Here is a 22,379-nt window from a genome sequence, read left to right on the forward strand (position 1 = left end):
ATCCTGTCCACCTTGGTCGCTACCTCTGAAACAGGACCTTCTGATCCAGGGTCCCTTCAAACATCAAAATCTAATTTCTCTGAAGCTGACTGCTTGGAAATTGAACGCTTGATTTTATCAAAACGTGGTTTTTCTGAGTCAGTTATTGATACCTTAATACAGGCTAGGAAGCCTGTTACCAGAAAGATTTACCATAAGATATGGCGCAAATACTTATATTGGTGCGAATCCAAGAGTTACTCATGGAGTAAGGTTAGGATTCCGAGGATATTGTCTTTTCTACAAGAAGGTTTAGAAAAGGGTTTATCCGCTAGTTCCTTAAAGGGACAGATTTCAGCTCTGTCCATTCTTTTACACAAACGTCTGTCAGAAGTTCCGGACGTTCAAGCTTTTTGTCAGGCTTTAGCTAGGATCAAGCCTGTGTTTAAAACTGTTGCTCCACCATGGAGTTTGAACTTAGTTCTTAATGTTTTACAGGGGGTTCCGTTTGTACCCCTTCATTCCATTGATATCAAGTTGTTATCTTGGAAAGTTCTGTTTTTAATGGCGATTTCCTCGGCTCGAAGAGTCTCTGAGTTATCTGCCTTACATTGTGATTCTCCTTATCTGATTTTTCATTCAGACAAGGTAGTTCTGCGTACTAAACCTGGGTTCCTACCTAAGGTGGTCACTAACAGGAATATCAATCAAGAGATTGTGGTTCCATCTTTGTGTCCTAATCCTTCTTCGAAAAAGGAACGTCTGCTACACAATCTAGATGTAGTCCATGCCCTGAAATTTTATCTACAGGCAACTAAGGATTTTCGACAAACTTCTTCCCTGTTTGTCGTTTATTCTGGTCAGAGGAGAGGTCAAAAAGCTTCGGCTACCTCTCTCTCCTTTTGGCTTCGTAGCATAATACGGTTAGCCTATGAGACTGCTGGACAGCAGCCTCCTGAAAGAATTACAGCACATTCTACTAGAGCTGTGGCTTCCACTTGGGCCTTTAAGAATGAGGCTTCTGTTGAACAGATTTGCAAGGCTGCAACTTGGTCTTCTCTTCATACTTTTTCCAAATTTTCCAAATTTGACACTTTTGCTTCTTCGGAGGCTGTTTTTGGGAGAAAGGTTCTTCAGGCAGTGGTTCCTTCCGTATAAAGAGCCTGCCTGTCCCTCCCGTCATCCGTGTACTTTAGCTTTGGTATTGGTATCCCATAAGTAATGGATGATCCGTGGACTGGATACACTTAACAAGAGAAAACATAATTTATGCTTACCTGATAAATTTATTTCTCTTGTAGTGTATCCAGTCCACGGCCCGCCCTGTCACTTTAAGGCAGGTAATTTTTCCATTAAACTACAGTCACCACTGCACCCTATGGTTTTCCTTTCTCTGCATGTTTTCGGTCGAATGACTGGTAATGGCAGTTAGGGGAGGAGCTATATAGCAGCTCTGCTGGGTGAATCCTCTTGCACTTCCTGTTGGGGAGGAGTTAATATCCCATAAGTAATGGATGATCCGTGGACTGGATACACTACAAGAGAAATAAATTTATCAGGTAAGCATAAATTATGTTTTTCTTCAGGAGGGCCTGGAAAATGGTTTGTCAGTCAGCACTCTGAAGGATCAGATTTCTGCACTGTCTATTCTTTTGCTCAAACGTCTGGTAGATCTGCCAGATGTTCAATCTTTTGTTCAGGCCCTGGTCAGAATCGGGCTCGTGTTTAAGAACAAGATTAAGGCTCCAAGGGGGAGCAACAGTTTTAAAGTTTTGCAGCAGGCTCCGTTTGAGCCAATGCATTCTGTTGATTTTAAATGATCTTGGAAGATTTTGTTTCTGCTTGCTATTTCTTCTGCTCGCAGAGTTTCCGAGCTTTCGGCTCTGCAGTGTGATTCCCCTTACCTTATTTTTCTTGGGAATAAGGCGGTCCTTGGTACTCAGCTGGGATTTCTTCCTAACGTAGTGTTGGATCGCAATATTAATAAGGAAATGGTTGTTCCTTCTTTTTGTCCCAATCCTCCTTCTCAGAAGGAACGTCTTTGCATTACCTGGATGTTGTGCGTGCTCTAAAATCTTACCTTCAAAATAAAGATTTTCAGCAATCTTCTGACCAGTTCGTTGTTTTCTCTGGTAAGCGTTAGGGTCAGAAGGCCAATTCTACTACTCGTTCTCTCTGCTTGAGAAGTGTTATCGGATTTGCTTATGAGACAGCTGGACAACAGCCTCCTGAAAGAATTACGGCTTATTTCACTAGGGCTGAGTCTTTTCTTCTTGGGCTTTCCAAAGTGAAACATTTGTGGAGCAAACCTGCAAGACAACCTCTTGGTCCTCTTTGCATACCTTTTCCAAATTTTGATTCTTTTGCCTCGTCTGAGGCTTCCTTTGGGAGATAGGTTCTTCAAGCGGTGGTACCTTCTCTTTAGGTCTGCCTGTCTTGTTCTCCCTCCCTTTCATTCTGTGTCCTCTAGCTTGGGTATTGGTTCCCACTAGTAATTAAAATGAATTTGTGGACTCTCCATGCCATAGGAAAGAAAACAAAATTTATGCTTACCTAATAAATTTCTTTCTTTCCCGGCATGGAGAGTCCACAAGTTATATTAATTTAAGACGGCTCATTATTTGGTACAAACCTCAGGCACCTCCATACCTTTTGTGTTATCTTCTTTTTCCGTTTTCCTTTGGCTGAATGACTGGGGATTATGGGTAAGGGAAGTGACACTTAACAGCTTTGCTGGGGTGCTCTTTGCCTCCTCCTGCTGGCCAGGAGTTGAATTCCCACTAGTAATTAGAATGAATTTGTGGACTCTCCATGCCCGGAAAGAAATACATTTATCAGGTAAGCATAAATATTGTTTTTCCCCTCAGAGAGCTGTTATTTGAGACAGAGTATTGGGTAGTGGCACAGTTATGCCCATTGGGAGTTAGTCACCGGCCTACCACAGGTGTTGCGGGGACCAGTCCCTTAGCATCTTCTTGTTGGATAGTCGTTATACAAAACACATTCAGATCCTCTGCTGTCCCGCGTACAACAATTGATTGGCCGTCTACTGGAAGCAGTTAGTAATTCTGGTAAAGTGGGTACTTTTCTGATAAGTAACTTGTTTATTATTGTTTGGCATTCACATAGCCTATTGGCTATTTTTAAGTACATATAGCCTTGTACATCATAGCCAGGGGACTATTTATATTGGCAAATGTTATTCTCATATGTTTTATATGGGTATTTCTTATGGGCTACAGGGTTTTGTTTTTTTAATGCATACACTAGGCTTTTTTATTTTTGGTTGTGTTTAGCACTCTCTGGCTTTTTTAAGCATTTTCAGTGTGTATAGCCTATTTCGTGCACATTGTTTCTATAGTGCCGTCTGTCTCTCCTGCTCTTTTCGGACTTTGTTAGCGTCAGCTTGCATTGTTTTGTGTACAGTAGTGAATCATCCACTTTCCTGTTTAAACTTGAACATCTTCGTTCTCTATTAAGAAAAGTTTTATGCACATTAGGGTTCAAGACTCAAAGGTTCCTGAGGAAAGATCTGTTAAGCAATTGGATTTGATTTTTAAACCTACTGCTAAGTCACCAGAGGTTTTTCTAGTTATGGAGGTTATTTATGAAATAATTTCTTTAGAGTGTTCTAAGCCAGGTATCCCCTTTACCTGCTTCTAACATAGAGCTTTGGGAAACTATTCCTAAGGTGGGTGGGGCTATTTCTTCTTTTGGCTAAATGTACTACTATTTCCGATAAGGATAGTACTTCTTTTAAAGACTTTATGGATAGGAAGTTAGTCTTTTCATAGGAATACTTTTCAGCAAGCAGGTTTCGTTTTTTTTAGGCCAACGATTAGTAATGCTTGTATTGCTGCATCTTCTACTCTTTGGTGTGACAATTTATCTGAGCAGTTTTCTGATTGATATGCCTGTGAAGAGTTTCATAATCAGGTAAAACATATGAGGTCTGCTAATGCTTTAATTTGTGATGCTACTGTTGACATCGCTAAGATTAATGCCAAAAATATGCCATTAGCAGTACTGACCAGAAGGGCCTTCTGATTTGAAATCATGGTCAGCTGACATGGTTTTGAAGTCTACGCTTTTGTCTCTTCCTTTTTTAGGGAAAAGAAATTCCGGACTTAGTCTGGATGCTTTTATTTTTACTTTGACTGGAGGTAAAGGAGCTTTTCTTCCTCAGGACAATGTCTTAGGGTAAGACCAGGGCTTCTAACTGTTTTCGTTCCATCAATCTAGTAATCAGGACTCTTCCAGATTTTCATGGAAGCCTAATTCAAATTGGAACAAGCCTAAACAGTCTAAGAAAACTGCCTCTTCTACCAAGTCAGCATAAAACTGCGTCCCCCAATCCAGAGGTTCTGGTAGAGGGCAGATTTACACCTTTTTTGCAGAATGGTTGGATTTAATTGGTTCAAGATCCCTGAGTTTTAAATATAGTTTCCCAGGGATACAGAATAGGTTTCAAATCAAGGCTTCCCAGGGAAAGGCTTCTTCTGTCTCATGTTCTAAAGAATCCTATTAAGGTATTAAGAACCTTTTTTCAGCCGTAGTTCTGTAATCTATGGGGTTATAGTCCTAGTTCCAAGGTTAATACAAGGCCAGGAGTTTTATTTCAACCTCTGTATTGTTCCCAAGAAGAAGGGAACTTACAGACCAGTTCTAGATTTAAATACTATAAAAAAAGTATCTAAAGACAATTTGGACTATTGTTCCTCTTGTTCCAGAAGGGCAGTTAAGTCCACAATAGATTTGAAGGATGCTTATCTTTTAATTCTGAAGGCTTACTTAGAGACGGGACAGCCTCCTCCTGAACATGTTACTGCCCATTTTAATAGGTCAATTGCTACTTCCTGGGCTTTTAAAAGGACAGTATACACTAGAGTTTTCTTTGCATAAATGTTTTTTAGATGATCCATTGTATATATATATTGTATTATTATTGCAGTGTTTAAAAAGTAAAAAATATATCAAAATAAATATAAGGATAGTGAAGAAAAATGTTTACAAAAAAGGAGAGTTATTTATATATATATTATCAAAAGTTAGAGAAAATTAATTTTATCCCGCCCTCATTTCTCGTGGACTCCACAGCTTCAGTATTACTTCCCAGGAGTAATGGCTCATGGACTCTTACCACCTTTATGAAAGAAAATATAATTTAAGCTTATCTGATAAATTAATTTCTTTCATGGTGGTGAGAGTCCACAAGACCTGTCCATTAGTCTGAAAAATGTTGGTACAGTTTGGTTGTATTTTTTTCTGGCAGCAGTTCAGGTATGCACCTTTATTTTTGTCCCTGCTTTCTTTCTTTCTTTCTTTCTTTCTTTCTTTCTTTCTTTCTTTCTTTCTTTCTTTCTTTCTTTCTTTCTTTCTTTCTTTCTTTCTTTCTTTCTTCTCTTATCCTTTCCTACCTTTATTCATTTTTCTTGCTTGGCTATACAACAAACTAGTGGGAGGGTTTTTCACTGCTCTTGGAGTTTTGGGAATCTTTGCCTCCTCCTAGTGGTCAGGAGTGGAATTCCCAGGAATAATGGCATGTGGACTCTCACCACCATGAAATAAATTAATTTATCAGGTGAGCAAAATGACGCCATTAATTTGTTAACTGGCTGTAAAATTGCGTCTTGTGTTCAGCATCACATGTTTCTCTTGTATTGATGGTGAACGTCTTTTAGTGTACTCAGTCAGCCAGTTGTCACTGTCGAGCCTTTTCCTGCTGCTTATCAAGTCTGGCACAACTAAGGAACTGTTGTATGAACTTGTTTTCTCATCTTGGTTATAAAACAAACCTATGCCCCAGTCCTTGACTTTGTTTCATACCTGATCATATCTCTGCTCTGCTCCAGAATGAGTTCTTCCCTCTATCTCTGTACATCCTGGCTGCTTTCCATTCTCGGTACGATATTTTTGTTTGTGCTTTGCTTGATATTTGCATGAATTCCCTGTTGGTAAAGATACAATAGATGATGTGTGCACTACTATGTTAGGGTAGATGGAGAAGATAAACAGCAATAGATTAGGTCAGGAAGTGTTCAAGTTAGGTAAAACTAGGGAGCTGCAGGTTCTGGATTAGGTAAGAAGGAGCAGGTGCAAGATACTGGGTTTAAATAAGATGGGAGAGGTTACTGGGTTAGGTAAGAAGGAGGAAGTGTGTCGTACCAGGGTAGGTAAGGAGGATGTGCTGCATGATCCCAGATTTTGTAATATGGAGGTGGTGGTGCACAGTACCAGGTTATGTGAGGAGGGGGCGTTGTGCAGAACCCTGATAGGTAAGACGGGGTAGCTGTGTGATACTCTATTAGATAACACAGGGGACAAGTGCTGTGCTGGGGTTAAACAGATATTTAGGAGGTGCAGCTTAGGCAAAAGGTGAGGTGCATGGTACCAGGTAAGATGGAGGAGGTGGGTAGTACCACATTAATAATACTAGGTATGGGGTATCTTGTTCAATAAGATGGGGAAGGTGTGTGATGCCTTAAAGGTAAAACTGTGGAACAACTTGCTGGTAAAGCTGGTGCTTGAGAGTTTTAGACATTGTGTTTTTTTTTGGTTTGTTTCTAATACATCGGTTATGCTGTTGTGTAATCTCCTTAAAGCTTTGTACTTGGTGCAACGTATTTGCATATGTGGTCCTTACAGTGATAATGTTTCTATTGGCTGTCTTGAGTGTACAAGTCATCAGCACCAAATCATCTGCACTTTTTCACATCTTTTGCCTCTTGCATGGATTTTTTTTATCTGATTATCTAGCTGTTTTATTTTCATGTCTTTGCCATGCACATTAGCTTTTATTGCTGTGTTTACTCAGGGTTCTTCTTAACTGACTTTTTTTGCTCTGGTCCTTGCACAGCCCCCTGTAATCTAGAGGAAGAGATTCCACAACAAGAGGAGTTAGAGGAAACAGAAGATCAGGAGCCAGACCATATCCCCACATCCAACACATCAGCACTGGAAGAAATGGCCAATTACAGCAACAAAAGGAAACTTCGACACACTCGGAGAAGTCTGGAGACTGCAGTCCCCACATAGATGCTTCTGAGCACCCTACTGGCACTGTGAATACTTACTACACACAGACTTTTCACAAAAGGAGAGAAGGGGCCATCCCTTCCTTGGAGCTCTGAGATGAGCCAGACCAGGCACTGACTACTCAATCAGAGACACTGCAACCCTGATAACTCAGTGTTCCTGGAATTGCTGCTTGGTGGCGGGAATTGTACTGATTAGAGCTTCTGGTGCCAGGTGTTTAGCTGCTTATTACTCTGATGATTGGTGGCAGATTCATGACGCCTGCATGCTGGTTTACACCTGGATTTCCAGCCAGTATGCTAAACTCAACCAGCTTAAAACTTGTAGAATTAGCCAGCCATTTCTAACTAAGCAAACAGCTAGGAAAATGATAAACATCGGTTCATTTGGGAGCAAAAGAAGTATGGTATGGCGCACTCAGCCTTCTTAATGTTGAAGTTAGGTGCTCAAGAGGACATTAGTAAGGAAAGTTAGGTATGGTAGCAATGACAAACTTTTAGAGGAGAATTTTCTGTTTGCTTTGGTTACTTGGAAGTGAATTATGGTTCTGAATCTGCACATCATGACCTTGGATTATTGGTGGCAGTAGTGGGATTTTTCTCTGAATTGAGAAGAAACATTGACTTACAGTCCTGTAGTTAGATGTGCAGAATGTTTCAAATGAAACTAAGAATGAGGTTGATGGAGTTAGTTTGCTTTTTTGCATCCAATAGATTTTAGAGTGGGGTGATAATTCGTATATTTTTTTCCCTGTGCCCATTCTTCTCACTTGTAGCCCAGTAATATTTGATTTTAATTGATCATCTTGTATTGCCCAGTCTAGCTTAGATAGTTTAGTCTTCCAATTTTAATTGCTCCCTGTTTTTAATTACCTAACATGGTTATGGTAGTAGATGGGTATCCATGAAGTTGCAATATGAGGAACGTTAGATAACAGGGGTGGACTCCATTTTTGTAATGGGGAAACAGTGGTGAAAGAATGATTGTTACCTGTGCTTTTTCAGGATGTCTTTGAGGGGTGCTGAATGGTTATGTTCTCTGGGTCGTTTGAGATATGATTGTTGATGTCTCTTGATTATCAGAATTGTGGTGGTGGGTGCATTTGTATATTTATGGATGGGTGTGTCTATTTATAGTGTGTGTGTGTGTATTATTAGTATGTTTGTTTCACTGGGGTGAATGTTGAATGGACCTCATCTCACTGCCATGGTCTGCCCCATTGGCTGCTAGTGAAGTTGGCGGCCAAGGTGATAAGTCCCTCTTTATACATTACTGGAATGTGCCACTGAGCCTTTAACATATCAATAGGGGTAAAGAGACAAGATGTATGTGTGTAACCATGATGTCCTTATTAGAGTGGACCCATTTAGAGATCTTGTGTGAAGGACCCTCCCATGTCTTTGGCCTAAACCAATCAGAATGCTATCTGACTTTGTAGGGAAATAACATTTCTTTTATGGGTTTGCTCACCACCTCAACCCCATTATGTTCCATGGCGGCCTTAATCCACCCCTGGTATTCTCCTCACAGCACATCTGGCAGCAAACAGATTGTGATCACACTACAAAACACATTGTGATGTATTATATGTAATTGAAAAAGGTGCAGATAGCTTGAAAGGCTTCATTAAAGCCTCAGCTTCTAGACAGAAGAGAAGTCTTTATGTAACTACTATAGTAAGAACAGTAACCCATTCTACCATCCAGATAGTGTATCCATTTTATTTTGGTTATAGGGGGGTAAGCTGGTGCCCCCTTCTGCCACCTCAGATCACTGCCAGATCCCATACAAATTGCTGCCAGTACCTCTCTCATTCATATCAAGTGACTTATTTTGACATATCAATTAAGTTTTAACCAAATCCTGTTTGTTTTTTTTGTTTTTTTTAAAAATAATAATTTTTATCTTTTTGAAACAAAGAAAAAACATGTTGTGTTTTGTTTGTGTTACATGAGGTCTTTCCAAACTCTTCAGGCTCTTGGAAGTGAGGAGGTCCTGACTGCTCCCTAACTGTCCAGCTTGGCCTTACTTACCAGTACCACATCTACAGCACATGTACAGGAACCCACAATATGGCAGGTCAATTATGGGGATACCTTATATACAGACCAGTATCGCTGATTTCCGCTTACCTCTGCAAATCATAAAGTGCTTTCTTGTACGCCTCCCTTGTACAGCGTCAGATTCTGACATCTAGCATCCCTGCAGGCGGACACCTCTGCAAAGCCTAAAAAGCTGAGAATGCAGCTTCATAAATCTAGTCCATCGTTTATTTTATCAAAGGGACAGTCAAGTCCAAAAAAACTTTTATGTTTTAAATAGGGCATGTAATTTTAAACAACTTTCCAATTTAATTTTATCACCAATTTTGCTTTGTTCTTTTGGTATTCTTAGTTAAAAGCTAAACCTAGGAAGGCTCGCCCTTGAAGGCCGCCTCTTATTACATGCTTTTTTTTTTGGCTTTTCACAACAGGGGAGAGCTAGTTCATGTCATATAGATACCACTGTGATAACGCCCGTGGATTGTGACAAACACTGCACTAATTGGCTAAAATGAAAGTCAATAGATAATAAATAAAATGTCATGTGATTAGGGGGCTGTCAGAAGATGCTTAGATACAAGTTAATCACAGAGGTGAAAAGTATATCAATATAACAGTAAAAATATCAAAAATAAGAGAGGGCGCATATATTATATATACACCGAACAACTTTAAAAAACAACATACACAGCTCATTCAATATATGGCACTTGTACCTATTAACATACAATTATATCAAAGTCCCATGTTTAAAGTCACAATGATAGTGCAAAAAATCAGGTATGGCTGCACTCCTCTTCACAGAAGATACTGGAAAAATTGTTTAATAGAAGAAAGAGAGGGACGCCTCATGTGTAGAATCACCAAACCAAAAAAGCCAAAGCTTATGCACTCGAGCCAAATTGGTACTCACATTTAAAATAAGCACCCCAATGTGCTAATGGAAGCATGTCTGAGGAAACGGCCCTTCGCGTTGCATTAGAGGGGATTATCCCCTTGACCACTACTTGTTGTTATTTTCTTTTAATATTTTAATTTCAATTTTTGTTTTCAGTCTTTTAATAAAAATGTTTTTTACTATAACACAAGTATAGTGGTTTCTACCTTACCTCTCATTTCCCAGTATTGTGCTGTTTGTGCATTTAACCTGTTTTTGGACCATATCGTTGGTAACACCTGGAGTGGGTGAGCTGATACGCCCTAACCTAAAATGATCAGTCTGCATCTACCAGCACATAGGTTTGCTAATGGTCATTGTGAGTACCCATTTGGCATAATTATCTCCATTGTTCCATCTATTTGGTTGATCTTCACATGTGGTTTCCTTTGTTGTCTTGACTCTCCATTACAGACACACCTGGCGGGGATATCCTGGAGTGGGTGTACTGACACCATATTATGTCAGTCTTCTTCCATTAGCACATTGGGGCACTTATTTTAAATGTGAGTACTAATTTGACTCGAGTGCGTAAGCTTTGGCTTTTTTGATTTGGTGATTCTACACATGAGGCGCCCCTCTCTTTCTTCTATTTTATCAATATAACAGTGTTGCATGTGCAAAACTGGGGAATAGGTAACAAAGGGATTATCTATATTTTTAAACAATAAAAATTCTGGTGTTGACTGTCCCTTTAAGTCCATGAAAGAAACAGGCACTTTTGTTTATTTGCACATTTAATTGTTATGCAAACTAAATGTAGGGACGTTAACAATTGTTTTTCTACACTTAATGCATCTGTCCTTATCAGGCCAATAAAGATAAGGAGGTTGTGAACCCACCTGTGAACATTCTTCTTAAAGGGACAGTCTAAAATATAATTTCTTTCCTAAGACATGGAGAGTCCACAACATCATTACAATTTACTAGTGAGAATATCACTCCTGGCCAGCAGAAGGAGGCATAGAGCACCACAGCAAAGCTGTTAAGTGTCACTCCCCATCCATAATCCCAAATCATTCTCTTTGCTTCTGTCAATGTAGGAGGTGAAGTTTTGGTGTCTGAAGAAATTAATTCCTTTTTTGGGTACTTTTCCCTGCAAGCAAGGATTTGGGTTTAGCTGAGTCCACGTCAATCTCTTCAGTAGAGTAGTGGTGGCTTTTAAGCAGTTAGAAGGTTGTGAGGTAGTCCTTACTTTGTTTCTTAACATATTGCTGCCCTAGTTATAGAAAGCCAGAGTACGTTACTCTGTTCTTTCTTTTGTCTACAGGTCTCTGTAATGAGTATGTGTCCTTTCACGCCTTGTGAGCTGTCTTCCTGACAGCTAGATTGCAGGTAAGTTTTTTTTTTTTTTTGTCTTCTAGGTACTCGAGACTTGCACATCAGAAGATCATTAATTCTGCAATATTAATTGGGACATCATTTTCCTGTATTCAGGATTTGTTTGGGCAGTGAGCAGGCACAATTGTATGTGGGGAGACTAGTGGTTAAATTTCCCTTATCTAAGGGATTGTTCCTCTGGGGCTCTTTATTGTTTAAATCTTTTAATTTATTAATGTTATGTATGTGTGAGATAGGTAGACTCTCTTGCTAGATGTCTGGCTTCAGGAGCTTTCTTTACACATATAAATACTTGTTTGACCAGCAATTTAAAATGGTCTGTTAATGTGCTTTGATGAGACTTTTTCTGTGGAGACCGGGAGCTGCTTGTGTACAGGGGAAAATCGCTGTTACTAGGCAGTTGGTGGAAAGTGCGCTTTTAGTATCTGCGCAATTCCTGTGGTGCCGGTTATGTGACCCTCAGTTCTTCCGACTATGGAGCTGAGCAGCATCACTGATTCTTGCAGTTTTTGTGTCGGCTGGTGAGAAATCATCTGATAGCAAGTCTCTGTGCATATATTGCTTCTGGATTGCGAAGGGCACCTCATCTGGGGTGTAGAGGTCCAGAGATGTTTTCTTTTCTTTTTGGGTGGTTAATTATTATAACTCTTGGGATAATAAGACTACTCTTAAACTTACAGTAGTCGTTTTTTTCAGACTTGCTTACGCCTTTTAATTTTGGGGAAAAGAATTTTAATTTCAAGCTATGGACATTTATAATCAAATTGTTTCTTTCAATAAATGTTTATTATGTCTAGAGGCCCAAATTGTTTCACCTATGCGATTGTGTGCTTATTGTTTAGCTAGAACGCTAGAGTGTAAAAATAAATTGTTGCCCTATGAGCCCAATGTCTCTCAGGAGGATGCTGTTCAGGCATTGCCACAGCTTGTTCCTCAAACGTCCCAAGCCTCTATGGTGTCACATACAGTGCCCTGCAGTTCATCTCAGCCTCCTGGAGGAGTTTATTTGCCTTCAAATTTTGCTGTTCAGGTATCTTCTGCGGTATCTACGGCATTATCTGCTTTCCCTATGCTGGGGAAACGCAAGAGGAAAATTAGACATTCAGATAGTAAGGTTTCTGTTCCACCTACTGCTATGCAGGTTGCCCTGCCTCACAAATCTGATGAGGAGGATATGTCGGTAGCCTCTGAGGAGGAAATCTCAGATTCGGACAGTATAATTCCTTTATCTGATACTGAAGAAGTAAACTTCAGATTTAAGCTTGAACACCCTCGTGTACTGCTAAAGGAGGTATTGGCTACTTTGGACGACTCTGACTCTCCTGTTGTGGTCAACCCTAAAACATCTAGTAAGCTTAATAAATATTATGATGTTCCTTCCTCTGTGGAAGTGTTTCCTGTTCCAGACCGTGTGACGGAGATTATTTTGCAGGAATGGGAGAAGCCAGGGATATATTTTTCCCCATCTCCAGTCTTTAAAAAGATGTTTCCTGTTACTGACTCCATTAAAGAGTCATGGCTAACGGTGCCTAAAGTAGAAGGGGCTATTTCTACTCTGGCTAAGAGAGCTATGATCCCTATAGAGGATAGCTGCTCCTTTAAGGATCCCATGGACAAGCTGGAGGCTTATTTGAAAAAGATGTATGTTCATCAGGGTCTTCAATGGCAACCTGCAGTTTGTATTGCCACAGTAGCAAGTGCAGCATCTTATTGGTGCAATGCCTTGTCTGAATCAATTTAAGAAGAGGCAACGGGTTGACGAACAAACCCCATGTACCAGGTTCTTCATACCCACTATCGGCAGTTGCTATAACAAATGCCCTCCGACAGGGGAAACCCAAAACCCAGGGTGAACTGGCCAAATGGGATGACCGGATGTTCTCTTCTTAGTTCAAAGTGGCGCAATTTCACCACTACTTTAATAACCATAAGGTTGGGGCTTCGCTGTCCAGACAGAAGATGTTCTTTGAAACTCTTTGCACCACAGAACATGCACCAAGACACTTAATCTCACTTCTGTACAGCTTGCTACAGGAAGTAGGGGAGGAACATCCCTATGTAGACACATGACGGAGAGAGTTAGGCTTAGAAATTGACACCAAATCCTGGCTGAGAATCTTTGACACAGCCAAGAAGGCTTCGGTCTCTTCAAGGTTACAGGAAATGCACTATAAATTCCTAAGTCACTGGTACTTGACCCTCCAAAGGCTAAAAAAAAATATACCCAAATACAAATGGGGAGTGCTGGAGAGGCTGCGGAGAAGAGGGGACCCTCTTGCATATCTGGTGGGCGTGCCCCTTGGTACGACCCTTTTGGGAAAGCATGTTTCTGGAGAGCAGCAGGCTCTTGAACGTTATTCTACCCCCAGAACTACTTAATATACCACAAACTACCCAAAATAACTGAAGAAGCGAAACAGCGGCTATTTTTATTAATGCTGAATAGCACCAAAAGCCTCATCCCAAAACATTGGAAATCACAGCAAGTTCCAAGCATGGCTGAATGGAAAGCCCAGGTCCGTGATCTGCTTGGGTTGGAGAGATACCACTATTTTAAGATGGGCAAACTGGCCACTCATGAATATATGCTGGCGACCTGGGAGGGCAGAGGCCCCTAGAGCTATCCAGAATTTGAGGGACTGGTCATGACAGCACTTGTAGATTAGCCCCACACACCTACCTCTCCCCTTTTTTTTTTTGTCACCATCCTCTCCTCCTCCCATCTTGCTTAATTCCTTCTCCTTCATTTCCTTTACTCCTCAGCAGGCAAACAAACCAAGCCTTTAGTGTCTCCTGCTGGATGTGTTAATTTATAGGGGTACACAATATTGTTTTATTATTGTTCTGTTATAAAAGGTTTGGCGAGACGCCTAATGTGTTCAGCATTCAAGTACTAAACCGCTGTCTGCACAAAAGTGCAGACCTTGAAACAAGCCTGAAAATAACAAATGGACTAATCTTAGTATCACCAAAAGACTTTAATAACTTTACGATTGATTGAACTGATGCAGTTGCAGGTGTAAACATTCTTGATGTATTTCTCTCTGTAAACTGTTCTCTATTTGATCTCAACTGTCTGATTACAATTGTATAACTTTACTCAATAAAGCTTGTTTCAATAAAAAACAAAACAACAAAAAACCTTGTTTGGGCCTGGCCTGGCAGAAATCATTTCTGATATTACTGGTGGAAAGGGGTCTTTTCTACCGCAAGACAAGAAGAACAGACTCAAAGGACATCAAAGTAATTTTCGTTCCTTTTGTAACTTCAAGGGTCAAAAGTCTTCCTCTTCCAAGTCTTCTTGGAAACCTAATCAGTCTTGGAAGAAGGGGGAAGCAATCAAAGAAACCCTCAGCTGAGTCTGTCAGCATGAAGGGTCGGCCCCCGTCCGGGATTGGATCAAGTGGGGGGCAGACTTTTCTCTGTTTTATCAAGCATGGGTACGAGATGTCCCAGATTCTTGGGCTGTGGACATAGTATATAAGGGGTACAAAATTGAATTCAAATCTTGCCCTCCAAGGGGCAGATTTCACCTCTCAAGACTATCTGCAGACCAGGTAAAAAGAGGCATTCTTGAACTGCGTTCAGGATCTTTTTTCCCTGGGAGTGATTGTTCTAGTTTCACTAAGGGATCAGGGTCTAGGATTTTATTCAAATCTGCTTGTGGTTCCCAAAAAAGAGGGAACTTTTCGATCCATTTTAGGTACCGTCCTTCAAAATAGAAACCATTCGTTCCATTCTTCCTTTGGTCCAAGAGGGTCAGTTCATGACGACCATAGACCTGAAGGACGCGTATGTTCATGTTCCCATCTACAGGGATCATCACAAATTCCTGAGATTTGCTTTTCTAGTCAAGCACTTTCAGTTTGTGGCTCTTCCGTTTGGCCTTGCCACAGCTCCCAGAATCTTCTCAAAGGTTCTGGGGGCTCTCTTGGCAGTGATCAGGTCTCAGGGAATTGCTGTGGCGCCCTATCTGGACGACATATTGGTTCAGGCACCATATTTTCAACAAGCAAACTCTCATACAACTGGGAGGCAGATTTTCTGAGCAGACACTTTTCATCCCAGGGAGTGGACTCTCCATCCGGAGGTGTTCTCCAGGTTAACCCTCAAGTGGGGGGGTGCCGAGTTGGATCTGATCCGCAGGCCTCTCTGATAGATGCTCTGGCGGTTCCTTGGGTTTTCGGTCTAGCATATCCGTTTCCTCCGTTTGCGCTCCTTCCACGAGTCATTGCTAGTATAAAACAGGAGAGAGCGTCTGTAATTATAATAGCTTCTGCATGGCCTGGCAGGATCTGGTATGCAGACCTAGTGAAGATGTCATCTCTGCCACCTTGGAGGTTGCCTCTGAGTAAGGACCTTCTAATTCAGGGTCCTTTCCTCCATCCAAATCTCGGTTCTCTGAAGCTGACTGCTTGGAGATTGAATGCTTAGTTCTGGCTAAGCGTGGGTTTTCTCAGTCGGTCATTGAGACCATACTGCAGGCTCGTAAGCCTGTTACTCGTAAAATTTACCATAAGATATGGCGTAAATACCTTTATTGGTGTGAATCGAAGAGCTCTTGGAGTAGGGTCAGGATTCCTAGAAATTTGTCCTTTCTCCAGGAAGGTCTGGAGAAAGGGTTGTCAGTCAGTTCTCTGAAAGGTCAGATTTCTGCATTATCTATTCTTTTACATAAGCGTCTAGCGAATGTGGTAGATGTTCAATCTTTTTCTCATGCCTTGGTCAGAATCAGATCTGTGTTTAAACCTGTTGCTCCTCCTTGAAGCCTTAACCTTGTTCTTAAAGTTTTGCGGCAGGCTCCATTTGAGCCAATGCATTCCATAGATTTGGTTGTTATCTTGGAAGGTTTTGTTTCTTATTGCTATTTCTTCTGCTCGGAGAGTTTCAGAACTCTTGGCTTTGCAGTGTGATTCGCCTTACCTTATCTTTCATGTGGATAAGGCAGTTCTTCGTACTAAATTGGGTTTTTTACCTAAAGTGGTTTTGGATAGAAATATTAATCAGGAAATTCTTGTTCCTTCTCTGTCCTAATCCATCTTCTCATAAGGAATGTCTGTTGCACAACTTGGATGTTGTGCATGCTCTAAAATTCTACCTACAGACGGCTAAGGATTCTACCCTGTTTGTTTCTCAGGAAAGCTTAAGGGTCAGAAGGCTACTGCTACTTCTCTTTCCCTCTGGTTGAGAAGTATAATTTGTTTTGCTTATGAGACTGTTGGTCAGCAGCCTCCTGAGAGAATTACAGCTAATTCCACTAGGGCTGTCTCCTCTTTTTGGGCTTTCAAAAATGAAGCTTCTGTGGAACAGATTTGCAAGGCTGCAACTTGGTACGCTCTGCATACTTTTTCAAATTTTCCAAATGTGATACTTTTGCCTCGGCTGAGGCCTCTTTTGGGAAAAAGGTTCTTCAAGCAGTGGTGTCTTCTGTTTAGGTCTGCCTGTCTTGTTCTCCCTCCCTATTAATTCCGTGTCCTCTAGCTTGGGTATTGGTTCCCACTAGTATTTGGAATTATGTTGTGGACTCTCCATATCTTAGAAAAAGAAAACAAAATTTATGCTTACCTTATAAATTTATTTATTTCCGGACATGGAGAGTCCACGACCCCACCCTTAATTAGACAGTTATTTTTTACTAAACCTCAGGCACCTCTACACCTTTGTGTTATTCATTTTTCCATTTCTCTTCAGTTTAATGACTGGGGATTATGGGTGGGGGTGTGACACTTAACAACTTTGCTGTGGTGCTCTTTGCCTCCTCCTGCTGGCCAGGAGTGATATTCCCACTAGTAATTGGAATGACGTTGTGGACTCTCCATGTCCAGAAAGAAAGAAATGTATGAGGTAAGCATACATTTTGTTTTTTATTGTTTTAAAAGGCAGATAATGCCTTTATTACCCATTCCCCAGTTTTGCATAACCAATACAGTACACTACACAGTACACTGCGGCCCTAGCAAGAACGGACCTATAAACATGTCACTGTTATTGGTAAACTGTGGCCCTAACAGGGAACAAGCCCATAATAATGTCACTGTCATAAGCAGTGGTCCCAGCACATACTCAATCTACAACCATGTCCCTATCATTAGTGTATTTTGTCACAAGTCACTATCTTTAGTACACTTTAGCTCTAGCTCAACCCATAAACATATCACTGCTACTAGCAGACTGAGCAAATAAACATATCGCTGCTACTAGCAGACTGAGCAAATAAACATGTCACTGCTACTAGCAGACTGAGCAAATAAACATATCACTAGCTACTAGCAGACTGAGCAAATAAACATATCACTAGCTACTAGCAGACTGAGCAAATAAACATATCACTGCTACTAGCAGACTGAGCAAATAAACATATCACTGCTACTAGCAGACTGAGCAAATAAACATGTCACTGCTACTAGCAGACTGAGCAAATAAACATATCACTGCTACTAGCAGACTGAGCAAATAAACATATCACTGCTACTAGCAGACTGAGCAAATAAACATATCACTAGCTACTAGCAGACTGAGCAAATAAACATATCACTAGCTACTAGCAGACTGAGCAAATACATATCACTGCTACTAGAAGACTGAGCAAATAAACATATCACTGCTACTAGCAGACTGAGCAAATAAACACATCACTGCTACTAGCAGACTGAGCAAATAAACATATCACTGCTACTAGCAGACTGAGTAAATAAACATATCACTGCTACTAGCAGACTGAGTAAATAAACATATCACTGCTACTAGCAGACTGAGCAAATAAACATATCACCGCTACTAGCAGACTGAGCAAATAAACATATCACCGCTACTAGCAGACTGAGCAAATAAACATGTCACCGCTACTAGCAGACTGAGCAAATAAACATATCACCGCTACTAGCAGACTGAGCAAATAAACATATCACCGCTACTAGCAGACTGAGCAAATAAACATATCACCGCTACTAGCAGACTGAGCAAATAAACATATCACCGCTACTAGCAGACTGAGCAAATAAACATATCACTAGCTACTAGCAGACTGAGCAAATAAACATGTCACCGCTACTAGCAGACTGAGCAAATAAACATGTCACCGCTACTAGCAGACTGAGCAAATAAACATATCACCGCTACTAGCAGACTGAGCAAATAAACATATCACCGCTACTAGCAGACTGAGCAAATAAACATATCACTAGCTACTAGCAGACTGAGCAAATAAACATATCACCGCTACTAGCAGACTGAGCAAATAAACATATCACCGCTACTAGCAGACTGAGCAAATAAACATATCACCGCTACTAGCAGACTGAGCAAATAAACATATCACTGCTACTAGCAGACTGAGCAAATAAACATATCACTAGCATTGGTACATATAAGCTCTATCAGGGACTGAGCCTTTAACGTCACTGTAGTCTTTTACTCTAGCAGGCACGAGGCCCATAAAACTTCTCACTGTCATTAGTAGAATGTGGCACCATCAGAGACTCTACTCATAATCATGTCACTGTACATCCTGGCCCTAGCAGGGATTGAGCCCATAATCATGTCACTGCATTAGTACACTTTGGCCCTATCAGAGAATGTGCTCCTAATCATGTCACTGCATTAGTACACTTTGGCCCTATCAGAGAATGTGCTCCTAATCATGTCACTGCATTAGTACACTTTGGCCCTATCAGAGAATGTGCTCCTAATCATGTCACTGCTTTAGTACACTTTGGCCCTATCAGTGGCTGTGGTCCTAATCATGTCACTGCATTAGGACAATGTGGCCGTATCAGTGGCTGTGGTCCTAATCATGTCACTGCATTAGGACAATGTGGCCCTATCAGTGACTCTGCTCCTAATCATGTCACTGCATTAGGACAATGTGGCCGTATCAGTGACTCTGCTCCTAATCATGTCACTGCATTAGGACAATGTGGCCCTATCAGTGACTCTGCTCCTAATCATGTCACTGCATTAGGACAATGTGGCCCTATCAGTGACTCTGCTCCTAATCATGTCACTGCATTAGGACAATGTGACACTATCAAAGAATGTGCTCCTAATCATGTCACTGCATTATTATACTGTGGCCCTATCAGTGACTCTGCTCCTAATCATGTCACTGCATTAGGACAATGTGACCCTATCAAAGAATGTGCTCCTAATCATGTCACTGCATTAGTATACTGTGGCCCTATCAGTTACTCTGCTCCTAATCATGTCACTGCATTAGTATACTGTGGCCCTATCAGTGACTCTGCTCCTAATCATGTCACTGCATTAGTACACTGTGACTCGTGCAGGGACTGAGCCTATAAACATGTCATATTCATTGGTAGCACAGAATGGCCCTAGGAGGGACTGAGCCTATAAACATGTCATTGTCATTAGTACACTGTGACTCGTGCAGGGACTGAGCCTATAAACATGTCATTGTCATTAGTACACTCTGACTCGTGCAGGGACTGTACCCATAAACATGTCACTGTCATTGCTAGCATAGAATGGCCCTAGGAGGGACTGAGCCTTTAAACATGTCATTGTCATTAGTACACTGTGACTCGTGCAGGGACTGTACCCATAAACATGTCACTGTCATTGGTAGCACAGAATGGCCCTAGGAGTGACAGCCTATAAACATGTCATTGTCATTAGTACACTGTGACTCGTGCAGGGACTATACCCATAAACATGTAATTGTCATTAGTACACTGTGACTCGTGCAAGGACTGTACCCATAAACATGTCATTGTCAGTACACTGTGACTTGTGCAGGGACTATACCCATAAACATGTCATTAGTACATTGTAACGCGTGCAGGGACTGAACCCATAAACATGTCACTGTCATTAGTATACTGTGACTCGTCCAGGGACTGATCCTATAAACATGTCTCTGTCGTTAGTACACTATGACTCGTGCAGGGACTATACCCATAAACATGTCATTAGTACACTGTGACTCGAGCAGGGACTGTACCCATAAACATGTCATTGTCATTAGTATACTGTGACTCGTGCAGGGACTGTACCCATAAACCTGTCATTGTCATTAGTACACTGACTCGAGCAGGGATTGTACCCATAAACATGTCAATGTCATTAGTACACTGACTTGAGCAGGGACTGTACCCATAAACCTGTCATTGTCATTAGTACACTGTGACTCGAGCAGGGACTGTACCCATAAACATGTCGATATCATTAGTACACCATTGCCGTAGCAGAACCTGAGACAATAGTCATGTTACTGTGATTAGGACACCTGAGAACCCTCAAGCCATTTTACAACTTATAGTTAACTTGTGCATCTGTTTAGACTCAATTTATATTGTTACTGACTTCAGGTGGTCACACAGAGGGTAACCTAACTCCTGTAAGATGCCTTAATGCATCCAAGATTTGAAGTTTGATACAAACTATCCCTTTGCTTCTCTCCAAAGGGAATGGAACACAAGAGAGACTCATTTTATACAACATATCAGCAGATTTATAATATCAAGGGGAGGAATGTGTGTCTTTTTTCTCCACCAGGTGCATCTAATCTATACGAAGAGCCAGAAGGCTGTAGCTAGTGATGTTTGTACAACCAAAGAACTTTATTTTGCAGTTCACAAAGAATAAAAACATAATTTGCCAACATTGTCTGTGTATTTTAATAAAATGTGTATGTTTAGTAAGGGTCCCATTCAGTGTACTGCATGTGGTTATAGTACTTTTTGGCATTTATAGGTATGGTGCATGTGGTTAATGTTTGTGTTATGCAGAAACGTCGCTTATCACATAAATCTCTTCTAGAGATGCTGTATGGTACCCTAATTTCATACAGTCCACTGTGTAGAACTGGGGCTAACAAAACGCACCTCACTAAATATGCAGTATGATACCCTTATTACATAAAGAACTCTGTGTATGACATCTGCTAATAACACATCCTCACCTAGATATGCCATACAGTACCCTGGTTACTTACATGCAAGGGCTTGCTTGGTTTTTAGACTGGAACTCCAGTTGCAGAGAATGCTCACTATTGGCCACTCAGTGTATGGATCACTATGGATTACAATCCATACATGAGTAGGCTAGGGATGGGTGCCAAACATAGAAACAGTCAATGGCCTGTCCAGGTTCAGGTACTGGAGCATGGCTATTAGAAGCTGGTTCCACAAAAACATAATTTATGTAAGAACTTACCTGATAAATTCATTTCTTTCATATTAGCAAGAGTCCATGAGCTAGTGACGTATGGGATATACATTCCTACCAGGAGGGGCAAAGTTTCCCAAACCTCAAAATGCCTATAAATACACCCCTCACCACACCCACAATTCAGTTTAACGAATAGCCAAGAAGTGGGGTGATAAAAAAGTGCGAAAGCATATAAAATAAGGAATTGGAATAATTGTGCTTTATACAAAAATCATAACCACCACAAAAAAAGGGCGGGCCTCATGGACTCTTGCTAATATGAAAGAAATGAATTTATCAGGTAAGTTCTTACATAAATTATGTTTTCTTTCATGTAATTAGCAAGAGTCCATGAGCTAGTGACGTATGGGATAATGATTACCCAAGATGTGGATCTTTCCACGCAAGAGTCACTAGAGAGGGAGGGATAAAATAAAGACAGCCAATTCCTGCTGAAAATAATCCACACCCAAAATAAAGTTTAAAGAAAAACATAAGCAGAAGATTCAAACTGAAACCGCTGCCTGAAGTACTTTTCTACCAAAAACTGCTTCAGAAGAAGAAAAGACATCAAAATGGTAGAATTTAGTAAAAGTATGCAAAGAGGACCAAGTTGCTGCTTTGCAAATCTGATCAATCGAAGCTTCATTCCTAAACGCCCAGGAAGTAGAAACTGACCTAGTAGAATGAGCTGTAATCCTTTGAGGCGGAGTTTTACCCGACTCAACATAGGCAAGATGAATTAAAGATTTCAACCAAGATGCCAAAGAAATGGCAGAAGCTTTCTGGCCTTTTCTAGAACCGGAAAAGATAACAAATAAACTAGAAGTCTTTCGGAAAGACTTAGTAGCTTCAACATAATATTTCAAAGCTCT

At 40.8% G+C, this 22,379-nt stretch overlaps 1 protein-coding gene across 1 annotated transcript in view; it reads left to right on the top strand.

The window, feature by feature from the left end:
- Positions 1-20,956, top strand: part of SCRIB (scribble planar cell polarity protein) — a 746,390-nt gene extending 725,434 nt beyond the window's left edge. The window contains exon 46 of the mRNA XM_053715486.1: positions 6,836-20,956. Within this exon, the coding sequence (XP_053571461.1) occupies positions 6,836-7,014 (179 nt within the window). The 3' untranslated portion in view covers positions 7,015-20,956. The remainder of the gene's footprint in view (positions 1-6,835) is intronic.
- The last annotated feature ends 1,423 nt before the right edge of the window (positions 20,957-22,379 follow it).

The sequence above is a fragment of the Bombina bombina genome, chromosome 5 (genome assembly GCF_027579735.1).
Source record: "Bombina bombina isolate aBomBom1 chromosome 5, aBomBom1.pri, whole genome shotgun sequence".
Lineage (NCBI taxonomy): Eukaryota > Metazoa > Chordata > Amphibia > Anura > Bombinatoridae > Bombina > Bombina bombina.